At 39.2% G+C, this 23683-nt stretch overlaps 1 protein-coding gene across 1 annotated transcript in view; it reads left to right on the forward strand.

Moving 5' to 3' along the window:
• Positions 1-23683, forward strand: part of LOC114143278 (E3 SUMO-protein ligase PIAS1-like) — a 64440-nt gene that overhangs the window by 34571 nt on the left and 6186 nt on the right. Inside the window, exons 3-12 of the mRNA XM_028015159.1 lie at positions 14846-14930; positions 15022-15160; positions 15248-15382; positions 16249-16354; positions 18477-18550; positions 18804-18964; positions 20618-20754; positions 21050-21302; positions 21932-22071; positions 22926-22966. Of these exons, the coding sequence (XP_027870960.1) occupies positions 14846-14930; positions 15022-15160; positions 15248-15382; positions 16249-16354; positions 18477-18550; positions 18804-18964; positions 20618-20754; positions 21050-21302; positions 21932-22071; positions 22926-22966 (1271 nt within the window). The remainder of the gene's footprint in view (positions 1-14845; positions 14931-15021; positions 15161-15247; positions 15383-16248; positions 16355-18476; positions 18551-18803; positions 18965-20617; positions 20755-21049; positions 21303-21931; positions 22072-22925; positions 22967-23683) is intronic.

A 23683-nucleotide genomic window follows, 5' to 3' on the forward strand; every position in this document is an offset into this window, starting at 1 on the left:
AATACACCAGACTATACATGCTGCTAAAGATTATTTCAGTCATCGATTATTCTGACGATTAACCAATTAATTGGATAAAAATGCCACATTCTGCAGGTTTTTAATTGAAGACTTTTTTTTATATATAATATTAGAAATACATTAAAAGATGCATATAAACAATTAAATTCCATTTTTAGATAAGAAATTAAACATTTTATTGCCTAAAGTACAATAACATAGAATTCATTTTGTGACCTCTTGGTCATTTGTAGCACAGGATGCATCTGCAGCTAAAAAATACTTCTAACATAAAAGTGTGAACAGCTCAGCCCTTTCTGCTTGAGTTAACATCAACACAGTGTCAGACTGACCTGTTTATTTATTGGATTAAACAATTAATGATTGGCTCAATAGAACATTTTATGTAGAGACTTTGAATCAGGTGGAGTTAAAACTTGAGAAGCTTTGGGTGGAACAACAAAAGCTTTTGTGATCTTAGATTGCAAAACGTATATATTTTTGTACAGTTTTGGCTGTTTTCTGCTCTGAATATGTCATTTCAGCAAATGGCCTTTTTGGAGTCTGTATACTCCAGGTACCAGTTAATCGATTACTAAATTAGTCGAAGATTATTTCAATAATCCATTCATTGTGATGAACTGATTAATCATTTTAGCTGCTGTAGGAGTTAGATGCATAAAACATCCAACTTTGATCTCACAGAGATTCATTAATCATCCAACAAGGGAAGGGATTTAGTTCAACTTCAACTCTGGAAGAATAAGAAATGCAGCCACAGTTTTCAGTTTTCTTATTTCACTTGATCAACTCCAACTCGTGTATCCGCTCCACGTCTGGAAAGAGTTGAGGAAACGCCTGGATCAACTCATCAACACTACTGCCAAATAACAATTGGCAGCTTCTAGTCTTAAAATTTTGTACAGATATTCAAACATTTTTCTGCTCAGAAAACAGCTGCAAACTTTTTTTCGTCCTCCTCACTAAGCTACTTTTTCCAGAATGCATTGACATTTGTGGTTGTAACTTGACAAAACGTGACAAAAAATCAAGGTGTACGGAAACCAAGTCCTGCTGCTCAGCCTCTATGTTGCTGCATATCTTTACCGTTTGAGTCATTTTTTTCCGCCCTACTTCTGTTTGTTTTCTTTCCGTATCTTTTTCATCAAAATATCTTGTGAGCGTGAAAACTGACCCAAAAATATTATCAGAGAGGTTGTGGATATTTATATGAGCGTACTGTTCCTATAATAATCACAGCAGCAGGCAGCGCAAACACCGACATTTGTAGTTCGCCTGTTTATATAAAAAGGCTCCCTGCCAGCGTCTGCGTCGCACTTCCTGGTAAAAATGGGCTGACTGGGCGAAGGAAACTTCTCTCAAGGGTTCAGAATGAACACAAAACACTCTGGGTCCCCTGGAACTGGAAGTGAAAATAGAACCGGGGCTTTTTATCCATGAAGCTGAAAGAACCTAAAACGTATCTTGTAATTATTGGTCGTGACCGCGGCTGTTAATGTTTATCAGTTAACGAGCGCAGCAGAAGCCGTTTTACCCTCGTAAATGATCACATAAATATTTTGTCTCAGGCGTTGTGCAGTCGTGGGTTAGGTTTCAGGATGTGCTAAACCATGATTCTTTGATTTATTTATTTATTTTGCCATGTGAAAAAGTATCCCCCTCTCCCTCCCCCCCCAGCAGACACGCCTTTTCTCTGTAAAGTGTGTGGCAGTTTATCTGAAACAAGTCAAAAGTTTTTCATACCTCACAAGTTGGAGCACCACAAGCGAGGTGGTGAACAGGGTTTTTCAAAAGGTTTGGTCACCAGCAGAAAATAAAGCAATTGTTGCAATTTTGGCCCTCAATCGACCCAAGTTTAATGGCTATCAGGTGTGAAAATGCCCTTCAACTTGTGCAGGTCGGTTTAAAGAAAAGGTAAAACAAGATTTCAGTCATTTGTGACATGTTAAGAACAATATTTACTGCAGAACATTTTTAATTTTTTCAATTAAAAACAGGGACTCGTGTTGTGGCTCTCTCTGACCCAGTCTGAATTTAACAACTGTGGCACTGATAGAGGGGCAAATTGCCTTCCCGTTTTGGTTTTAGTTTATTTCAGCCATAGCTGAAATGTGGTTAGATTTTTTTGTTGCTGTGGAAAAGTTTTAAAATTTTATTTTACATTACAACCCAGTATGCTCTTTGTGTATTTGTCCTGAAGCAAAACTATCGAGTAACTTTTACGTATTCACAGTCCTGTTATGAATGTGACTGCACAGACATGAAGATGGAAAAGAATAGAATATTTTTGTTGCCATTTGAAGACTCTACAAAAACATGAAGATGTGCTCTTTGGAGCTGAAGTCTGATACATAAATAAAAGCAACGTACGGAACCGGTACCTCACACGCATACAATGGAGAAAATAAGTATTTGATATACCGCTGATTAAGTTTTTCCTTTCACAAAAGAGGTCTGTAATTTTTGCCATAGGTACAGTATATCTCAACTGTGAGAGACTCAGTCTAAGATAAAAATCCAGAAAATCTCAATGTATGATTTTTAAATAATTGTAGTGTGAAAGAAGTATTTGATACAATAGAACAACACAGCCAGAGGTCAGACGTTTCTTCCTGTAGTTCTCGACCAGGTTTGCAGCAGGGATGTTTGCTCCACTCCTCCATACAAATCTTCTCTCGGTCTTTCATGTTTCAGGGCTGTTGCTAGGCAACATGGAGTCACACCTCCCTCCAAAGATTTGACATTGGGTTCATGTCTGGAGACGGGCTGGGCCACTCCAGAACCTTGAAATTCTTCGAAGGGAGTCACTTCTTAATTGCTCTCTGTGTGTTTAGGTCAGTAGCTGCGTTTTCCGCTGACCGTATAAAAGCGCAATTTAACATTTCAGAAATAAATTTGCTTAATTGAAACACAGCAATTAAAAAACAAACAAAAAAAAAACTTGTTGGCTGAAAGGTTTTGTCACTAGACGGAGGTGTTTTTTTTATTGTTTTAATTTGCAAAAGTGCAACAGAAACCCTTTTTTTTGTATCACACGAGTCACATGATCAATAACCGAATGTTCCCACTGGAAGAAGATGAGCGGAAGAAGTTGGAGCATCATGGCACAGCAAGTTTTTTAATTACTTAAGTCATCCACTAACTTATTCACATATGGTTTAAATGTAGTTATTTAACAGAATCACAGAATTTGCAAATTTTTTAAATTATTTTTTTGCAGAATATTGACAAAGTTTTGCACACGTTTGTAATGCAAATGGGCTGGGTCAGCTACTGACCCCTTTCTGAGTTTAGGGAAGGAGATTGTAGCCCAAAATCTCACGATACACAACCCCCATCCATCCTCTCTTCTGTGTGGTTTACCATAACTGAATGTTTTTTAGTAGCTGATCAAGAAGTGCTGCGCTTTGGGAATCACTGAGAATCTTCTGCTGTCTGACTGCATGAGGACTCATAGTTTCAGTGTTGCTCCATCCTTCTTTTCTGTGCTTTAATTCATTACTTAAGAGACATTTCATCTGGGTTTTATCTTGGTTAGATTTGTCTTTGTATTACGTTCGGCAGCCAGCCTGTACTTAGCATAATAACAATCTTTGGGCTCTGGGATATATTGCAAATATATGAAAATGTCTAGATTTTCCTACATTAGCATTTTAATGGAGTAAGAGGCTGGCTTGTGATTAATTTGCCTGCAGATGCATGTACAAACACTGCGCCTGCAGCTTTGTCATCAAACCATCCTTCTCCTTTACTTTCCCTCTCTCTTTCCCCCGTTTCCTGCACATGTTCCCTCCTTCTCCGCCTCCCCTCTCTCTCTCTTTGTCTCTCTCTCTGTTTCTCTCTCTCCTTCCTCTCCATGGCCATCCCTGGTCGAAATTTGCATGTAGAGTGATGAAATCACACAGGCGTACACCTGTGCCTGCAGAACCCACCCTCCCCTTATTTGAATTTGAATCGAGCATTGTCACTTACAATATTTTTGAAACAGACTTTCCGATAAATAATGCATGTGTTGCACTTACTGGTCTCAGAGAAGCACAAAAAGATGATTGACAAAGGCACAAAAAAAAACTCGCCGGAGAATTTTGTACGTCGTTGACGTACAAAATGAAACTGCGTATTTGTGTTTGCCGGAAGGAGAAGCTCTGAGGTGATGAACCCTTTCAAACCTCATAGCTGAGACCTTCTAAACCAAGTTTAATTCCCATTTATAAAGGATATATTTTTGTTTCAAGACAGCTGTTCTCTCTCCTACATGCAACACATTTTTCTTTTTTTACCAGAGAGCATCTCTTCTTTGCTGGTTTCTTTCTCTCTTCCCATTCTTTTGACTCCTGTTGCTTTTTTGCTTTTATTTTTCCCCCCATCTCCCTTATCCTTATTTGCTGCCTCTCTTACTCTGGATTTTCTTTTCTGGTGAAATAATAAATGTCATAGTAGGTTGTACAAAAGTTTTTGTCATGACTGGAACACAAGGTAAATTATGAAGGTACAGTGCCTGAAAAAATTGGTCACCTTTTTGGGTGTTTTAACCATTTTGTTGCTAACGTTCAATCAGCAAAGTCATATCAAAGTGAATTCTGATTTGTACAAAAATAATAATTAAATGAAAATATGTAACATAAGAGTGTGTACAGATGCTTTTGTGTGTTGGTCTGTGAGTGATTTTCATAAAAGTAAGCAATCAGTGCGTCTTCTCTATACCAATACTTTTCTTTTCCTTTAGTTTACCCAGAGAAATTAAGTGATTAGTTTATAAATTGTGGAGTACTCTTTTGTTTCTCTCTCACTTTTCTTTTCTTTTGTTTGTATTTCCTCTAATTCACGTAAAGCACTTTGAATTGCCTTGTTGCTGAAAATCTGCTATATAAATTAAATGACCTTACCTTTTCTAGCAACAGATGGGTAACAAATGAAAGAACTGGACTGATTTTTGTCCAGCTAAACTCTGATTCTTCTTCTTTTTTTTTTTCGGTACCCGACAGCATCTGCTTCATAAATCTGCCCCTTTAACTGGGCGATGATTACATTACTCTTTGCCTAAATTTTAACAACATTTCACTGGTCGGAGGCAGTAATTTATTTTTGCCCCTATAGATGACTTGCGCTATTTTCTAAGATATTTTCTAAGTCCCTAAATAATAAGAACTGGGGCTTTTTTTGTAGGGTCTAGTTAAGTGGATTTGACTGGAATGCTTCTGGGTCTTTTTTTAAAAAAAATATAAAACTGGATTTGTGTCATATGAGCTTCTCTCCCACAACCAATTGAGGAAATGAAAATGTGCAATAAAACAACCTCCCGAAAAGAAAAGAAAAAAATCAAGTGTGATGTCAGACATGGGTTTTCCATGCTAAAACGGCCTCTGCTGCAAACAATCCAACTCATGAGATTAAACTATGACCGCTAAGCTAGACGCATGTAGAGGAGGTCTTGAATGCTTAATGCTGCGTATACATTAAGTTTATAGTTAGAGAAACGCAGCACTCTGCCGGAGCATGTTCTCAGGTTTCCTGCCTCACACTGATTTGTCTCAATACCTGGGTTTCTTCTGTGCATATAAATGTAATTATTATCACTCTCACACCATCTTCCTCTCCTCTCCCCCACCCTCTCTGTGTCATTATCCCTCCCTGTGGTGCAGTCCTGTGCTCTCTGCTGAGTCTTATCACTCTGGGGAATAAAGGTTAGGCAGCCCACAGCTCAGCCCTGCCAGCATCCTCCGCTCGATGGTCTTAGCTCCTCCATCCTCTCCTTGATTACCATGACGACCTCACGGGTTGCACTCTGTCTCATCCCCATTGTTGGCTGTCCTTCTTAAAGAAAAATGCCTTATTATGGCTGTCATTAAGCACACACACGATGATTAAATCAGCATATCTTACGGAAAAGGACAAAGGTTTTGAATAAATTGCGCGTTTCTCCTCCTTCAAAGTCGACTCTTTTTATTGGTTTTGTAAAATCTAGACCTTCAGCCCTCTTTTTTTATTATTATTCGCTAGGATTTTATTTTTTATTTTATTTATTAGCTAAGCAGTCTGCATTATGTCTTATGATGCACGTTATGTGGAACAATCCCATCAGTATGTCTGTCAAGTTGAGATCTCTGCAGGATTCAAAAAGAAAACTATTTTCTCACTGACAGAAATTTCCCACAGTAGAAAACACTCTGTAGTTATGACAGTTTTTTTCATGGTAAAATGCTGAGTAAAAGTGATTTATTTTTTTATTCATTTTTAGTTTGCAGCGATTTGTTTTTGACGGGGTAATGATAGCGCCACTGTACTCTTGAAATCCTGTGGTGTGTTCACGATACATAAAAATAAATAACAATATAGAAGTTCAGCCTCAGCTGGAAGCAATTAAGACCAAGGGCAGCCAAAATCTGAACAGCTGCATATAGTCACGGATTAAACGCTTCACATAGCGGATGATCAGAAATGCTGAACGTAGATGAAATGACGTCTAGATTCTGCCTCCTGTAGTTCTCTGCAGGAAATTTATGAATTAAACAGAGAAAAAGACGAAATGTTTTACTGACTGAGGCGTTTTCAGTGAAGCTGCAGCTCGACTCTCTGGCAGTGGAAAACCAGAGCTGTGTTTTTATAGAAGCTGTTAAAAAGCAGCATTTTCTCCAGACCGGAGTTAGAACTGGACCCACTTTGGTGGAAAAAAAAACAGGATGCAGGGATGTGTAATTCTGATGTCAATATTAAAGAAAGACGTTAGTCTATAAGTGGCTAATCGTAGCTCCTGATGGAGCGCTGCGTGATTATTCTGCTGCCACTGAATTTCTGACCTTCCTGACCTCTCTCATTCACTCCTGCAATGTCTGTGACCAATCCCGTCTGCACCCACCACTTAAATGGAGGCACTTTATGGCTCAATGAATGTATGTCCATTGAATGCTTTATTGCAAGTCATCTAGAACAGAATAAATAAAACACATTAAATTTTAAACAAAGATCTCTTCTTAATGTCAAATTGGCAAGTAAATTACATAACTGCACTGTACAAAATGTGTAAAAAATAATATGTAATAATGTTACAAAAATAAATGAAACTCCCAGGAAACAATTGAAGAAATAGGTTAGATTTGGAATTACTGAGTAGTAATAAAAATAAGTAAAAATGCTGCTGTTGAATACACATAGACACCAAATGCTCTCCTATTTATACTGGCTTTTTCTTAATTATTTGATCATTTATTTTATTCTGGTGAAGCATCTTGTGATGTTTTTTTAATCCGCACAAAGCGCTATATAAGTAAAAATCACGTACTCTCTCTGGCGGCACACTGGACTCTCAAAATAAATATTTTCCTGACGGTTTGGGTAATCTGATTTTTGGGCAGTGAGATATTCTCTTATTTCTTCCTCAACAAAGTTTGGGCCTAAATGAAGGAGTCGTTTTCTTCATCTCTCTGCAGTTCATTCTTTTTTTTTTCCATGACAAAGCCTGTGTTCATGAAAGTAGTCATATTTTAATTCATACATAGGTCTATGTCTATTTAAGACATAGATTTTATTGTTTAAGTTTAAGTTGCTGTGTTTTATTTGAATATTTTTTGTAAAAGAGATTATCACACACTATTTTATTTTTTTTATTTCACACCTTCGTTTTTTGGGGTGGGAATATAAAAATGTAATTTAGGTAGAATGACCCGGTTGCAGAAATGTGTGCACACCCTTAAACTGGTACTTTGCTGAATCAGCTTTTGTTTTAATTTGTGCATTATGCTAGTAGTCTGTCTGCAGACAGACAGACTACTAGCTGTAGTCTACTACTACCAGATCTTGACCTGGTCATATTTTCCCACTGCATTGCAAAAGATCTCCACACAAAGATTTCAGGAGCTTGTTGTAATCACATGTAGAATGAAGAACATTAGCAGTAATTGCCATAAAGTCCTGCAACTTCTCCAGTGTTGCTGTCAGCCTCCCTCACCAATTTGCTTCTAGTCCTTTCATCAGTTTCAGAGAACCGTTCGGTGTTTGTAATCTGTCCGTTTTCCCATATTTTCTCCAATTATTGATAACTGTTTTTTCCCTGCGCTACAGTCAATCAATGAGAACATGTGTTCTGCTGGGGCTGGTCTGTCAGATTAAAAGTATCTTCTGAAAATAACTTGTTAGCAAGTATTAAACATAAACTTTTCATTAAATCCATATTTCTGTGTTTTGTTTTGTTTTTTATTTGTCTGATATGATGTTCCCTGAAGCCCCCAAGGGAGATTTTTTTTTTTTTTTTTTTTTTTTTTTTGCGTTACTTCGCAATAAATGGGGAAACTGAATTAAAAGGACCAGTAAAGTATTTGTGTCACGGTGTGCACATTAATCAACTAGCTTCAGCTAACAGATTTGTTTGTGTTTCAGTTGAGTCACATTAAAGGTGGAAAAAGTTTTTAAATGAATCTACATTTTTAGGCCACAGAAACCTGTGTATACAGTTTTGTTATATAATTTGTTTAGGCCGTCATGGCGGGTATTTCTGTCTCCTATACACAGTCCTTTGACCACTTCGCTGTGTGCGAAAACACAAGCTGATATTTACCGGCTCGTACTCTGACCTCTGCGTGACCTTCCTCCAGCTAAAATTTTCATTTCACTGTCAACAACTCCGCCTTCTCGCAGCAAATGAACATCAACAAAAAGAGCCTTGGCTGCATTCAACTATAAACAGCTTGCTGTGAATGGCCTCCATCTCTCCCAGCCTATTAAACCTGCATTATTCTGTCTGAGTTGGTTCATCATCAACTCCGCGAGTTGTTTGATCAGACACATTCGACCCTTTTTAAAGTTGTAAACATTTGCAGCTCCGCTCCTTTTGTTCATCTCCTGCGAAAAGAAGTATTTTCCTCCTCTAGAGATTCATTTAAGGTTTTTTTTTTCCATTTTTTTTTTTTGCAGTGAATGAAAGATAAAATGATGTCCATGTACAGTACAGACCAAACGTTTGGACACACCTTTTAATCCAATGAGTTTCCTTTATTTTCATGACTATTGACATTGTAGATTCACACTGAAGGCATCAAAACTATGAATAACACATGTGGAAATATGCACTAAACAAAAAAGTGTAAAACAACTGAAAATACCCCTTATATTCTAGTTTCTTCAAAGTAGCAACCTTTTGCTGTGATTACTGCTTTGCACACACTCTGCATTTTCTTGATGAGCTTCAAGAGGTCGTCACCTGAAATGGTTTTCACTTCATGGGTCAACCTGCCCTGTCAGGTTAATAAGTGGGATTTCTTGCCTTATAAATAGTCATGAAAATAAAGAAAACCCATTGAATTAGAAAGGTGTGTCCAAACATTTGGTCTCTACTCTATATATATATATTTTTTTATTGAGCCATGGCCGAAAGGCGATTTGAAATGCCTTCTGCGTTTGGTAATGGAGATTGCAGAGCAAGCTGACTGCCCAGACACCTTAAATGCCAGCCTTCATGTCCCTAAATAAGCCTTGTCAGTTTTTCTTACTTTACCACATCCATATGTAGATAATGAAGGTAATTACTGCTGTCAGAGGGGCAGCAAGGAACGTTTGTGGAACCATTTTTAGTTGTCATTGTGTTGAAGTGTGGGCGAAACATCCAGATCTGACCTTTTGTTGTGGATCCTTCCAGCGTCAGAATTTCGCTTTTGACTGACGCAAGAAAGAATTTCTGGCTTTGTTCTGCTGCTGAATGTTGTTTTATCTTGTGTTGGTGCACAATGCCTGGCAGGCTTTTTGTGTGTTTGTGCCTGTGGTGCAGAGAAAAAAGTAGCAAAGCCACTAACAAGTTAATAAACTCCAGCTGGGTTTTGTTGTGCTGACGACGGACTATACGGTGGAGCACATTCTCTGAAGTTTAGCTCATGCAATTTCTCTTAAAGGCAGAATGAAATCAGCAGCCCAAACTTTCTGGGCTTGTGCTTCTTGCGTTGTTAGAATGCTCATTTGTTTCAAAAACGTGCGCTGCGGTAGCCACAAGCTAGCAAACGGCTCGCTCCTTCTTTTTTTTTTCACAGAGGACGGCTGGATAATTCACATGAGGAGTTGTACAGTGAACGAGAAAGTTGCTGTGCTACAAAAAATGTGACCAAGCTTTAGTAAAAATGTTATGCAAACGCCACGTCTTATTAGTCGGTTTGGGCACATTTATAAGGGACAGACCTCCGCTGAGATCTGGTGCGCAGACTCCCCATAAACATTTAAAAGTTTGATCACTCTGGATCCGGTCAATAAATTGTTCACTGATGTGTGGAAAATCCAACTAAAGTGCTTCACTTCAAACACACGCTAGCAACTATATGCATAAAAATGATTGTGCAGCATAAAACATCAGTACACCGGTCAGTACACCACGTGCCCAACACTGTGATAAGAACATTACTGCTATACGGACCAGAGTTGGTTTTCTTGGCTTCTTTAAGTCTGCCATCTGTAGTCTGGTGTGAGTCAAACAAGTGAACTCTGGACCACCTGGAAATGTCATCAAACATTTTAAGGGAGCATTCACACCAGCCCTGTGCAGTCCGCTTTAATCGAAGTCCGGCCTGTTTGCCTAGAAAGCAGCTTTCGTAACGGCACAACATTGTCCAACCGGGTTGGTATGCTCTTAAAAGTGCGGTTTGAGAGTGATCCAAAGCAAATCAAACGCATGCAACGACAACAACAATAAAAGAAAGGAACAAAAAAAACACCGAGGCACAACAACAATGAAGCAACCAGATTCTTAATGGAATAACACAGAACCATTGACTCATTTATTTTTTTTTCTCCTGTTTATGATAATCTTTTATCACATTATGTGTGGGTCCATACTGTTTCCAGAACAATCCGCAATGTTCATTTAGACTGTTGGGTTGTTTTAATATCGCCAGGTGGTGTTAATGAACGCTGTGTGAGACGGTGTGTGTGACTCCATTTGCAGCCCTGCTCATAAATAATCAGAAGTGTCAGCTACTGTTAGAGAGAACATTGGTACGCATCGTTTTTAAAAACAACATTTTATAAAAGGGTCTGCAGGTAAATGCAAAAAGAAAAACTGATGTTTTTCTGCTGGAAAATAGTTTTTTTTTTTTTTTTTTTACAGAAGCTGGTAATAGTCAGACCTGGCCTAGCACCGGAGCAGTTTTTGTGGAGAGAAAAAACAAAACACAGAGAATCAGGTTTCTTTATCCGTAGATGTTCCACACAATAATGTAGAGACAAATAACAGAATAAATGTCTGATGCTCTGTCCTGAGTGATTACATATGCTGATATAATCTAAAGTTGTGTGATTGTCAGCCCAGGAGTGTACCCGGAATAATGTGCACTTCTTGATTAATATGCTAATTGTTAGTGGCATTAAGCAAAAACAAGTAATTACATTTATGCTTAGTTATTAACTTAATCACTAAGTGAAGAAAATTAGAGACTTTGAGGAAATTATTTTCGTTTAGTAACAACAAAGTGATAGGCCGAGTGCAAAGTGAAGGTTCAGTAGAATAGGAGGTACAAAGCAATATCTCTGCCTCTGTCCTTAGTTACATTTATCCTAATCATTATTTAAAATCTAGCGCAAATAAGGAATTTAAAAACAAAATCTAGATTCCAAAGCTGGTGCTGATTTACAGGAGCAACACCTGAACTAGTGAAAGGAAACAGGTCATTAATAATGAGCCAGGGTGGAAATTGTCTCTGGTGTCTGATGTTAATGTTTGTCTGCTGCTGAACACCTGATGCCACGGTTCAGTTTAGAGGCCAGCTTGCTGATCTGATCTCAGCTGATGGGCTGTCCAGGTTTTTAGGAATTTGATTAAAATATTTTCCGGCCCTGCGTTAGTACGGAAAAACAAAACAGAGGAAGGAAAGTTATTTGTGCGTCACGTGAAGAAGTGCTACTATGGATCCCGGGATTCGATGAGATACCGAGGTTATCCTGTGGACATAAAATAAACTCTTTGCTTTCTGTGCAGCTTAATGTTGGATGCAGTTTGTTTCTGCTGCTAAGTGAAACAGCGACAACTGAAAAATGCACTTAACCACATCAAAGTGTCTCTTCAGCCCAGTTATCAGTCCAAAGGCTGACTGATTTTAAACTCCGCTGTCCCCTCGCTACTTTCCATCATCCTGTGTGGTTATTCCTGTCATTCTCCTGTAAACAGCATTCTTCATTAATGAGCTTCAGAGCAGCTGGGAGGCAGATTTTGTTGTTTTTGGACTCAAAAAGCCTCCTTTTTTCTGGTGTTTATGTCGACCTAAGTTAACCGGACGCTCAGTCTAGTTCATATTTACCTGAGAAAGATGACCCTGCCCTCTAACGGCAAATGAAGCGCTTATAATTTCTCCTTTTAAGGAAGCATGCATCATCATGGGGACTTTGAGTTTCATAGAATAGGGGATAAATGTGACAGATCCTATTTCAGCGTAAATAATACGGGGAGAAAGAGCAGCTTTGTGGCTCCAATTCGCAGTTTTTAATGCATCTATTATTTTCTCATCATCAAGTTGATCAAACATTTTGTTTACATCTAAAATAAAGTCTAAGTTTTGTCTGGAGATGAAGGAGTCCATCTTAGATCTCCTGGCCAGGCACACTGAAACACTAGCAAAAAAAAAAAAAATCCACTACCACAGACAAGAGGGTGAGTTTCAGAGTGATTGGAGAGTGAGAGAGAGAGAGAGCACTTTCTATTTATAACCTGTGTGCCCGGAGAGGAGAGAGACTGTTGTTTGAAAGCACACTCACGCTTTGTGTTTGTTCTGCAGCACACAGGCTGCAGCTCAAAGGACGCAGCGACATGGATGTAAAGTTAAATGCGTTGCACACGAATGATAAGGAGTGGGAGGCGAGATGGGTCATTACTGAGAAAATTTGTCGCATTTTGAACGGCTGATGGTAGGAGGAGCAGGATTGGTCTGTTAAATCCTCCACAGGAACTATAGCTCTCAGCCCCCTCAACGCCTACATGGAAATAAATTACCGGCATGGACCTAATCCTGCTGAGAGTTTGTGTTTATGGACGCGGCCGTGCAGTTTCACATGCTCGGGACTGGGTTTCCAGAATTATGTGAAAGGTTCGAGTTTAATGAAATCTATTCAAAAAAAGTAAAATAGTAGTAGCAAAAAGAAACTATGTGACCAAAGTCATTGTTTAATTCATGCAATATATTGAAAATAATGCAGAGATTACAAGTTTTCCAAGGTTTTATGTCTCCAGAAAAGAAACTCACAGTTTCTAAAACGGTACGTCTAAAAAAAAAAAGTTTGTTCAAATACACACAAAGACACAATTAATTCTCATCCAGAACAGTGTGAAATTCAGCTCCACTCTGTTGAGACTCATTTTTGAAATTGCAGAAAGAAGGTCATCGGTTCAAATCCCAGCCAGAGTCTTTCTCTCTTTCCAGCATCTTTCCGTACATATGAGATCTCTCTGGGTACTCCAGCGTCCCCATTAAAACACGCACATTATGTTTACTTGCCTCTCTGAGGAATAATAAAAAACACACCGTTTTAAAAATACGACATACTGCAGCTTTAATAATGCCGTTTAAGATGCAATCACTTAAAACGAGTGCTAACGTGTTGGTGAGTAATAACTGTAATTTTTTGCACCTTTGGACAGATCAGCCTCAGCTTGCTTGCATTCTGCATGCTCCATATTCTTAATGCCCCAAGCTGTGAGGCTGTTTCTTTTCTTTTCTCTTTGGTCTCTTTTCTGGCTGAAAATAGTTTGGCTTATCTTCTAAAAATCTGTCATATGAGGGAACCCATAGTGTCTCCGTAGTTATTTATGAACTGCATTTTATACCAAAACGCCTCATTTTAGCTTCTTTCCCTTTAAGTTATCCACTTATAAAGACCAAAAACTTCCCGGCCCAAGCCAGGATGCTCATGGTTTCTTTATAATGCACCAGTTTAGCCACAAGACAATCATCAGGCATCTGAAAGAAGCATAAGGAAGCAGGACCCAGATGACTCAGCAGCTCATAAAAAGCCTCTGTGAGACAATTCTTCCAAACCTTTTACCTTTGAGAAAGTTTTATAACCAGACATACAGCAGCTCCTACAGTCCCCTGGAAGTAAAAGACGTGCTCAGAAAAGTAAAATATGGCCATTGTAGTTCAGTTTTGCAAATATATTTAAATACAGAACACCTCTTTGTCTCTCGCTAACCTCCCACACTAACTTATTCTCTGACTTTATGAACCTGCTGGCCGGGGTAAGGAGCTCCGGTTATTTCCACCACCTGTGGGTGGGCCTATAAATAGAGCAGGTTTTTATCCTCACCTCAGTGTGAGGTCCCTTTCTGACATCCAGCCGCTCGTTAGCAGGTCTTTCCACTGCAGATGAGATCAACCGCATAATGATTTTCTGCAAGAATGAAAATCTCGGCACCCCGCTGTGCGCAGACATCTTCGCTCTCTTTTTGCCTTTTATTTTTTTAGCACGACGGCTTACTGTTGCTATTTACTCTCAGTTTTGCCTTTGTGAGCAGAAGGAGTCACAGATTGAGGTCATCAATCAAGCAGAATTTTATCAGCCAATGTAAAATCAGGATGTTTGGAAACGGAGAAAGAAAACATGGTTTTAAAAAAATAATGTGTGGCCTGTATGACAATACATGCATATGTGACGTGGCTTTTTTTTTAATTGAATATTATTTCAAATTTAAACTTTGCTCAAGCTTTCATACCTGATCTTGACCTACCCTGCCCATCAAATTGCCACTTTTTTTTTAGTTACATACGTAGCCTATATTCCCTTATTTACTTAAAGTTAAAATTAAGTTGAGTTTCGTTACTTCCACTACTAGTAAACCCTCTCTTCTGTCTTTGCTTCTCCGCAGCGTCGGACAACAGCCAGCGGTTTCAGGAGACGTGTTTCGCCTTCGCGTTAACGCCGCAGCAGGTCCAGCAGATCAGCAGCTCTATGTCAGTTCAACGCTGATTATTGCACCGCCGTTGAATAATAACCCACAACATGGAAGGTTGTGCTGATGATAATCGTTGCCTTTCCTCACAGGGACATCTCGGGGACCAAATGTGACTTCTCAGTTCAGGTTCAGCTCCGGTTCTGCCTGTCGGAGACAAGCTGTCCTCAGGAAGACCATTTCCCTCCCAATCTTTGTGTCAAAGTCAACGGGAAGCCATGCAACCTGCCGGTGAGGAGTCCTGGTTGACTCGCCGTCTGCCGACACGAACGTTTAATGAGATCTACTGCGAGGCTCACGTTTCTTTCGGATTTTCAGGGTTATCTTCCTCCAACCAAAAATGGCGTCGAGCCTAAGCGGCCGAGCCGGCCGATCAACATTACCTCACTTGTCAGATTGTCCACCACAGTCCCGAACACCATCGTGGTATCGTGGACTGCAGAGATTGGAAGGGTAGGAGCTAAACCCATCTGTCCTTTCTCAGTGCCTAGTGGGGGGAAGAAAAACCACAGTGTTTTTCAAAGTGGGGGGTCTGAGAAAATCCTATCTGTTTTTTAATCATTATTATAAAATATAAGGTAAAATAATTTACTAAAATTTGCCGTTCTCGTCTTTCTGATTTCTGTCGGTCAAATTCATCAAGCGCCTTCTCATGCTAGCATAGCATAGCCAACTAAAGTCAGAAGGTATGAGGCAGCATTTATGCTAAGCAAATTTAATAATTAGAGAAAAGAGAATAAAAATTGATGCTTGTGTATCAACTTTTATCCTTATGATACACCACTACATTTTTAATTTTTTTTGTGTTACATTTTTGGCAAATGTAGCTAAAAATCCTCTGACATCACATTTTTATCCCCTTTTCTTTCTCTGAAAGTTTAACATATTTTTTAAAATTTCTTAACATAAAAATTTCACAAAAACTGTTCATATGTCATTTATTTTGAATATTTGTTTTTTCTTTTTGTATTAAACAACCTGAATGTGTTCCCCTTTGCTGTCGTTTGTTAGTTTTCGTAAATAATAAATAATAACAAAAACTCAGACCATTTATTTAGGCCTTTCACAGTTATTTTTGCTGTGTTTAGAAGCTTAAAATTCTGCTGAATTTAAATTTTTTAAATTACCTGTTGAAAATTAACATGTAATTCTTTACATGTAAAAATTGAATGTTAATTTTTAGCAGGATTAAGTATAACGAATCCTGAAAATACATCCTCAGCCCAGTGAAGGCAACTTTTACAACACTAATGAGTTGTAAATCAGCTCTTTTTGACTTTTACTGGCTGTGACTGATGTGTCTTAATTTGTGTGTGCAGAGTTACTCCATGGCGGTTTACTTGGTGAAGCAGCAGTCCTCCACAGTGCTGCTACAAAGACTGCGAGCAAAAGGCATCAGAAACCCAGATCACTCCAGAGCGCTCAGTAAGAATCGCCATCCTCTCTCTTCACAGATGAACTGATCCGATGAGCTGGAATGCTTTAGGGCTAAAACTGTTCTGATTAAAATCTGTCCTCGGCTCTGGGAAAGAAAAAAAAAAAAAGTTGCTAATGATCTAATCTCCACGTTGAATCAAAAGTACTAAAAAGACTAAATGGGAGCTGGGAGTTTTCTTCACCGACCACTTTCTGTGGTACGGTCTGTGCATTGAAGGAGATTTAAACAGAAATTTACTTACATGAGCTGCTGTTCAACTGTTTCTGCTATATGATTATATGTATGGGACGATTTTAATTAGCTGCGTACTCGGATACATCGTACATTTCCTCTGACAGTTTACAGATCTGCTTCTGATCCAGTACTTTGCTGAAAGCAATGTGAAATCGTGTCGGCTCTTGTTAAAACGTCAGGTTTTGGATTTTAAAAGATTTAATGCGTCTTCCTGGTTATCATGGCGGTCAGCTTCCCATGCACACATGCAGCTCCCTCCTCTCCTCCCCAGTCTTCCCACGCATTACAGTCATGACGACCTAGAGGCAGAACCTTAATTCACCCTGGAAGCACACCCTGAGCAGAACCAGTAAAGTTAGGATTTGTGTTTCAAAAGACTAAAAAGGACAAACATAAAAAAACAATAAACTGGTGATGAAAACACTAAACTTCAAAAGATTACAGTTTTTGTTTAAAATATAAAAAGACCAGGCATAACAGCCGCCTCGCATTACACCGCTCTTTCTGTATCAGTGACCAGCATTGATATAGGAAGAAAGAAACGGAGTCTGTGAAACACAAAAGATTTATTGGCGCTCCCTCTTTACCCCAAAGCCGACCTCCCTTCCGCTGCATCCTTACCTCCAGGCTACAAAACGTTCAGCGTCTGCCGCCCATCGGATCTCATTGTGAGGCTTTAATTTGCAGACATAAATAAGCATGCAAACCCTGTAGCTTTCTTTTCTCGTACAACCTGGCCTTCCCTCCGTCTTAGGAAATCTGGGTTCCATCATTAAGAATCCCAGCGCCAAATAGGTCGGGCACGAAAAAAGAGACTTAAGGACACAATGCCTAATGCTGAGACTAAATAAAAAGGTCAAAAAAGTGTTAATTTAGGGGTGGAGACACTTATTCAGTTCAATTTAGTTTAGAAAATACTTGATTATCTCATAGGGAAACTAAATGTATTAACTCATTTCATGCTGAATGCCAGTCTCGTAGCACGCATGCACGGTTACGCATCATAACAACTATAGTAAGAGCTGCACAGAATCCAAAACCTGAGGAAATAATTGTCCTACAATGTAATGACTCAAAAATATATATATCAACAAAAGTCTACATAAACAATAAATGAGACAGAACTTATCGAAGCTTTTCCAGCATGGTGCCGCCATGCTGGTTATATTCTACAACCAGAATATAATCAGAATATAATATCCTACATATTCTAATATAATCAGATTATTGTAGTTTTTCTGTTTTATCATATTTTCATCCAAACAGAGTCGTTCTTTGTTGCTGAATTTGCACCTTAAAAACTTTAAAATCATTTATGAAATCTTTCTACGTCCAAAACCCCAGGGATTTTAACAGGTAGGCCATTGTAATATATATTACTAAATATATCGATTTCTAATCAAATTTTGGATATTGGCTTGAATTACATATTTTTACATTGTGTTTCATTCTTAGCTCTTAAGTTATGTAGCTATAACTATTAAAGTTTTTTCAACAGTCTCCAATTTAATACGCTTATTCATTCAAAAAGAGTCTTCAGGCCAGTTTGACAGTCGGTTCGGAGAATAACTAGTCGCATAAAGAAAATGACTCGAGCGTCTTTCACTGGTCTGACTTATCGCTATGCACGCTAAACTAATGGAAAACATCCCCAGTCCAAAGTAAGCTTGTTGTTTTTGTTCCAGCCAGACGGTAACTTAAGAGTTTCAAAATGTACTTGAAGGTTGCGGTGCAGCGCGAAGAGCTCCTGAATTCTCTCACAGCGCCGGCCTGGTGTCTGACAGTGACTGAGCGAGCACATCTGGAAGAAGAGCTCCATCCATCTGTTTCTCACTGACTCATACAGCGCTGTTGTCCTTTTCCTCTTCCCTCCAGTCAAAGAGAAGCTCACAGCGGACCCTGACAGTGAAATAGCCACAACCAGCCTGCGTGTGTCCCTGCTCTGCCCGGTAACCACCTTTCCTGCTCCTCATACGCTTAATCTTGAGTTAAAAATATATATATATAATAATCTAGTCTTGCCAACACACTTATTGCTCAACATGCAGTTGTCGGCATAACTCTTCTTAACTTCTTAAGCAACGTCCTGCGCTGTCTTGTGGTTTTGGCATGTTTATGGCACTCAAGAGTGTAATTCACCCTTAATCCGTGCTGCGTGTTTCCTCTGTGGGTTCGCCACCCGTTGGTGCGTTCGCGGTGCAGCTGGGGAAGATGCGGTTGATGATCCCGTGCAGGGCGCTGACGTGCTCCCATCTGCAGTGCTTCGACGCCACGCTTTACATCCAGATGAATGAGAAGAAGCCCACCTGGGTCTGTCCTGTCTGTGACAAGAAGGCCCCTTATGAGCATCTTATCATCGATGGGTAAGTCAGACAAAGACACAAGCAGCCTCTTTGTTTTATGAAGGAGATGTGATGATTAACTCTTTGAAATATGCTATTATTTTTCCAAACTTTTCTTCCTGAAATCTACTAATACATAAGGCATAAAGCTTTTTGAGTTTGTTTTTAAAAAAAGTGTTTTAACTCAGACTTTGACTGCTTTTCTCTAATCTCTGTGCAGTACTTAAAGAGAATCTTTATGCACGAAGCTTTTCGTAAAAAGGATTCAGTGCAGAAAACGAGAAAGAAAAAGTAGGTGGTAATAAAATGCTTCAGTACACAATGGATAAACTGATTTTGGGAAATGGCTAAAAGGCATTTATTTTACATTTTACTTCTGGGTAAACCTCATCAAGGTCTGTGTCTGTTGTAGCTGAGCTCAACAAACATCTCTCCACCAACCAGCAAAGTCACAAGTCCACCAAGAAAAAAAGATGCATTTTACAAAGGAAGACCTTAAAAAAAAAGCAAAATTTTAAAAGTCATAAAAACAAGGGAAAGACAGAGAGACAGAAGCTGCAGAGTTGAAGTTAGTGCAGAAGAGTATTTGCCAGAACAGACAGTGACCCTGATGAAGACCAAGTTTGATCTTTACGTGACTTAACATGTTTGTGGTTGCTCTGCAGTTTGCAAATGTTTAGAAAATGAACGTTAGAGTGTAGAAAATACTAGATTTTATATCAGATTGTCTAAAAGTTAGATTTTTCCGCAGTTCTCTTTCTTTTCCGTCTTTGCTTCTTTTGTTTTTTGTTTTTCTTTGATTTTTGCTTTCTTTTTTCTTCCTTTCTCTTTCTTTCTTTGCTATTTCTTTCTCCTTTTTCTTCCACTTCTGGTTTTCATTGGTTCCTTATCACTGCCACAAATTCATAGTGAACTTCAGTCCTTTATCTTTTTTTGAATTATTAATTCCAAACTTTTATTCTGTTTCTTAAAACACTAAAAAGAGCAAATTTTTATTATTTCTCATGTTCTTTGGCATTCGGACCACTTTACTTGAGAAAGTCTTGCAAACCACATTACATACAGAAGTCTTCATTTTCCAAAAAGTGTTGATAATATCTCATCTCGATTTGTTCGTACAACAACGATACCATGTAAATGTCTCGTCATGTTAGATAATTGCATCGTTACACTTTTTGACAAAACCCATTTTAAGTTGGATCTATTATTAAGTAAAGTTTTTTTTCCACAAATTAGTTGCTGCTGCTAAAATGTTCTGTCTATCAAGCTGTTATATTTGATATTTGTCACAGAAAGTGGGACGAACCGTCTCTCAGTGACAGGCTGATTCTTACAAAATGACTAAATATTAAATGGGATCTTGAGGCACATGTTCATGGCAGCCTGTCACAAAGAGACAACTTGTTCCCATATGCTGCATTTTTCTTCGCTGCATTTCTGTCCCTCTTCAAAGCCAAGACTTTTAGACATTTTTTGATCTACGGCCGTTTTTTTAAGCCTGTCACTTCCTTTCTATCCGTACGTTTGGAGCGAACTTTGAAAGAGAATGTGCTGCGTCGGTCTGGAAGATGCTTTTAAAAAAAACTAAATACGATTAAGATCATCTGGTTGATTTCAGATTTCCATTTAAAATGAATTATTTTAAGCTAACCCTTGCCTGCCTGTGTCTTCTAGACTTTTTGTAGAGATCTTGAACAGCTGCTCAGACTGTGATGAGATCCAGTTTAAGGAGGATGGCAGCTGGGCCCCCATGAGGTCTAAGAAGGAAGTGCAGGAGGTCTCCTCAGCTTCCCTTAACAACGGGCTGGATGGTGAGTTTTGTGGGATGGGAAGCCAATTCAGCTTGGAATACAATGTTGCTAAGAAAGAAAACCAAACAGATTAACGTTTATCCTCTGCTATTTGGTTTGCATTGTCCGTTTTAATTTGCCAAATTGTCAGTAATATTACCTCTGAATAAAATGCCTCTATGCCAACAAACACCCTGTGATTCATGTTCAGCAGAGCAGATGAGTTTTCTGAGGTTTAGAGAACCTTCAGGGTTTTTCTCAGGCTCCTTTCTCTGTAAATCCCGACACAAACTGAGACGTCTGTGCTTCCCCTCAGGCTCCTGTCGGACGTCTGAAGGCTCAGATCAGCACAGCTCCTCGTCCTCCAGCCACAGCGACAGCAGCCACAGCAAAAAGTTGGAAGTGATCGACCTGACACTCGACAGCTCCTCGGACGAAGAAGAACCAGATTCCCCGCCGCTGCCTTCTCCTCCTCCTCCTCGTCCACCTTCCTCTGCAACACTTCCTCCTCCAGTCAAAAGAGCGTGTCCGTCTCTGTCGCCGACCTCGCCGCCTGTCATAAACAAAGGGTGAGTCAACCACAGAAGCAGGGCTGGACGTGTATTGCTTTGTTTATCACTTATCGCAATACATGTCTTATCACGGTAGAAATTTTGATTTATTTTTGTCATGATAAATTCTGATTGATGATGTTTAAAACCCTCCAGAATGGTCTGTATAGTTGGGATTGTTAGTTTGACTCTTTCTCCACCGTTTGCTCAATGAGAGTATCAATAAATTTGAAAATATGACTTGATCACAAATCACAGTTCTTTAAATGACTTGCATCCTAAAGAATCTTACTACTTAAAGGGAATGTTTTTCAAGAGCAGTTTTTGTGGTGAAGCTTAAAGCATGACCTCACCAACCGTAAACAATAAAAACCCAGAATAAGGAAAATTTTGTTGACTTTTAATTGAGCAAAGTAGTATTAAATACAGAGTTGTTTTTTTTCATTGCTACCTTTTCTGCCAGATTAACATTCATGAAGTCTCTACTGCTTCATTTGGCCTTGGTGAATCTTGCATTGGTGTTTGGGGCTTAGTTTAGGGTGCAGAATGCTGGCTGTACCCCAGCATTCTGCACAGAGTGAAAGCGTGACGGTCGGTGCAGCAGTCCTCTGACCTCTTTGTGTTTTCCGTGTGCACGCGCTCTGCAGGGTGTTGAACCTGCACCACCAGGCCTCTCCCGCCAGCTGCACCCCCAGCATGACAGCCATGGACACCAACTACATCCCTCCGGTGCCCCCACTCATCCAGGACTACAGGCCCTACTACCACACCCCCAACGACCTGTCAGGTAACAACCACACACTCAGGAATCCAGAAACGTTTTCCAAATTCGGATAAATATAGAATATATCTGTTAATCCAAACTTTCTTCCCTGTCCCATCGTCATTCTGTCTTTTCTTCTCTCTGGCCTTCCTTCCTCTTGTTCCCTTCCTGTCCATTTTTCTGTCTTTCCTTTCTTTTTCTCTCTTTTTTCCTTATATGGGCCCCTCACTGTGCCCTTCCTGTCTGGTGTCCTTCCTCTCTTTGTTTTCCTTGTTTGTGTTTTTTCTGCTGTACTAATCTTTTTCCATCCTTCTTTCTGTCTTTTCTTCTTAATCTGTTTCTTGTTGTTTCCTCCGTATCTCCATTGGCCATGACCTCTACTTTTTACCTCTTCTGACCTTCCATCTTTCTTTCTTTCTCTCCTCTGTCATGTCTTCCCTTGTTTCTTTCCTTATTTTTAGTTCTGTCCTTCCGTTCATCCTTTCCTCCCTTGTTTTCAGTTTCTTCTTACTTTCTTGTGCCCTTACTTAGTTTTCTAGAAAGTTGGATGTGGAAAAGTATAGATATGAACAACATGGAGGAAACTTATCTGGAAATTTTGGACCAATTAAACAATAGTTGTCAGATACCACAGAAGAAGAACGCTTTGGACTGACGACTTGTTAAGAATGAGCTGTAAAAGGTTTTTGTTTTTGTGGGTGGGCGAACCTGAAGTGAGACCTGTCCACATCAGCTCTGAAACACTCATGAACTTCTCACTTGAGAATTTCCACTTCATTTTTTTGTACCATTTTTGCCTGCAGGTTTACGCTGGCGTGTGCCATCCTCCCATTTCTAGACGTAATCAACACCGACTTTCCTTTGTGCTTATTTTCCAGAGTTGAACTTCTTCTCTTTTCTTCAAGGAGACAATCATCAGGTATGTTCAACTGTGTTCTGTGTGTCGTGTAGCACAGGAATACCCCCCACTCCTCAAACACTTATGTATTTTTTTTGTTGTTGTTATTAAAGCGCCCTCTCTACTTTCACCATACGAAGCCAGCCGCCGGTGGGTTCTCAGTGACGAGATGTCCCCGTCATAAAAAGAAATTATTTAAAAAGACATATCCTAATTCTGAGTAACCCACTTAAAATTTTTATTTGACCTGTCTGAAACCTGATGATGGGGGAGAACTTCACATAAAATCCTTCCTGTACTCTGTGTTCCCTTTTTTTTTTTTACTGCTTTTACTGCAGGCTCTTAGTCTCAATCTATTCAGGGAGCCGCGAGAGCAAAACATTTGATAAATGAAAGCCGTCTGATGCAGAAAGTCGTGCGATATCCTGCTGCTTTCACTACGCCGTATTGGCGTCTGAGATTTCTGCTGCCAGCCTGAAACAATGAAGCTGAAGGGATTTTAAATATGACTCACGGTGTTGGAAATGTTTCGTCTGACATGTCACCTTTGAAAGAGAAGACGGTCAGAAGCAAATGCCTCAATTATATTTAACACCAAAATATTGCCAACTATTTCCTTTTTTATTTTTTCTTATACATTAAGGGTGTTCAAAGTGGGGTGCACTGGCCATTTGCCACAATTCAAGAATAAATTAGATCAAAACTACGACTTTTAAATCGAAATCTATTTTAAAAAGT

The sequence above is a fragment of the Xiphophorus couchianus genome, chromosome 4 (assembly GCF_001444195.1).
Source record: "Xiphophorus couchianus chromosome 4, X_couchianus-1.0, whole genome shotgun sequence".
Taxonomy (NCBI): domain Eukaryota; kingdom Metazoa; phylum Chordata; class Actinopteri; order Cyprinodontiformes; family Poeciliidae; genus Xiphophorus; species Xiphophorus couchianus.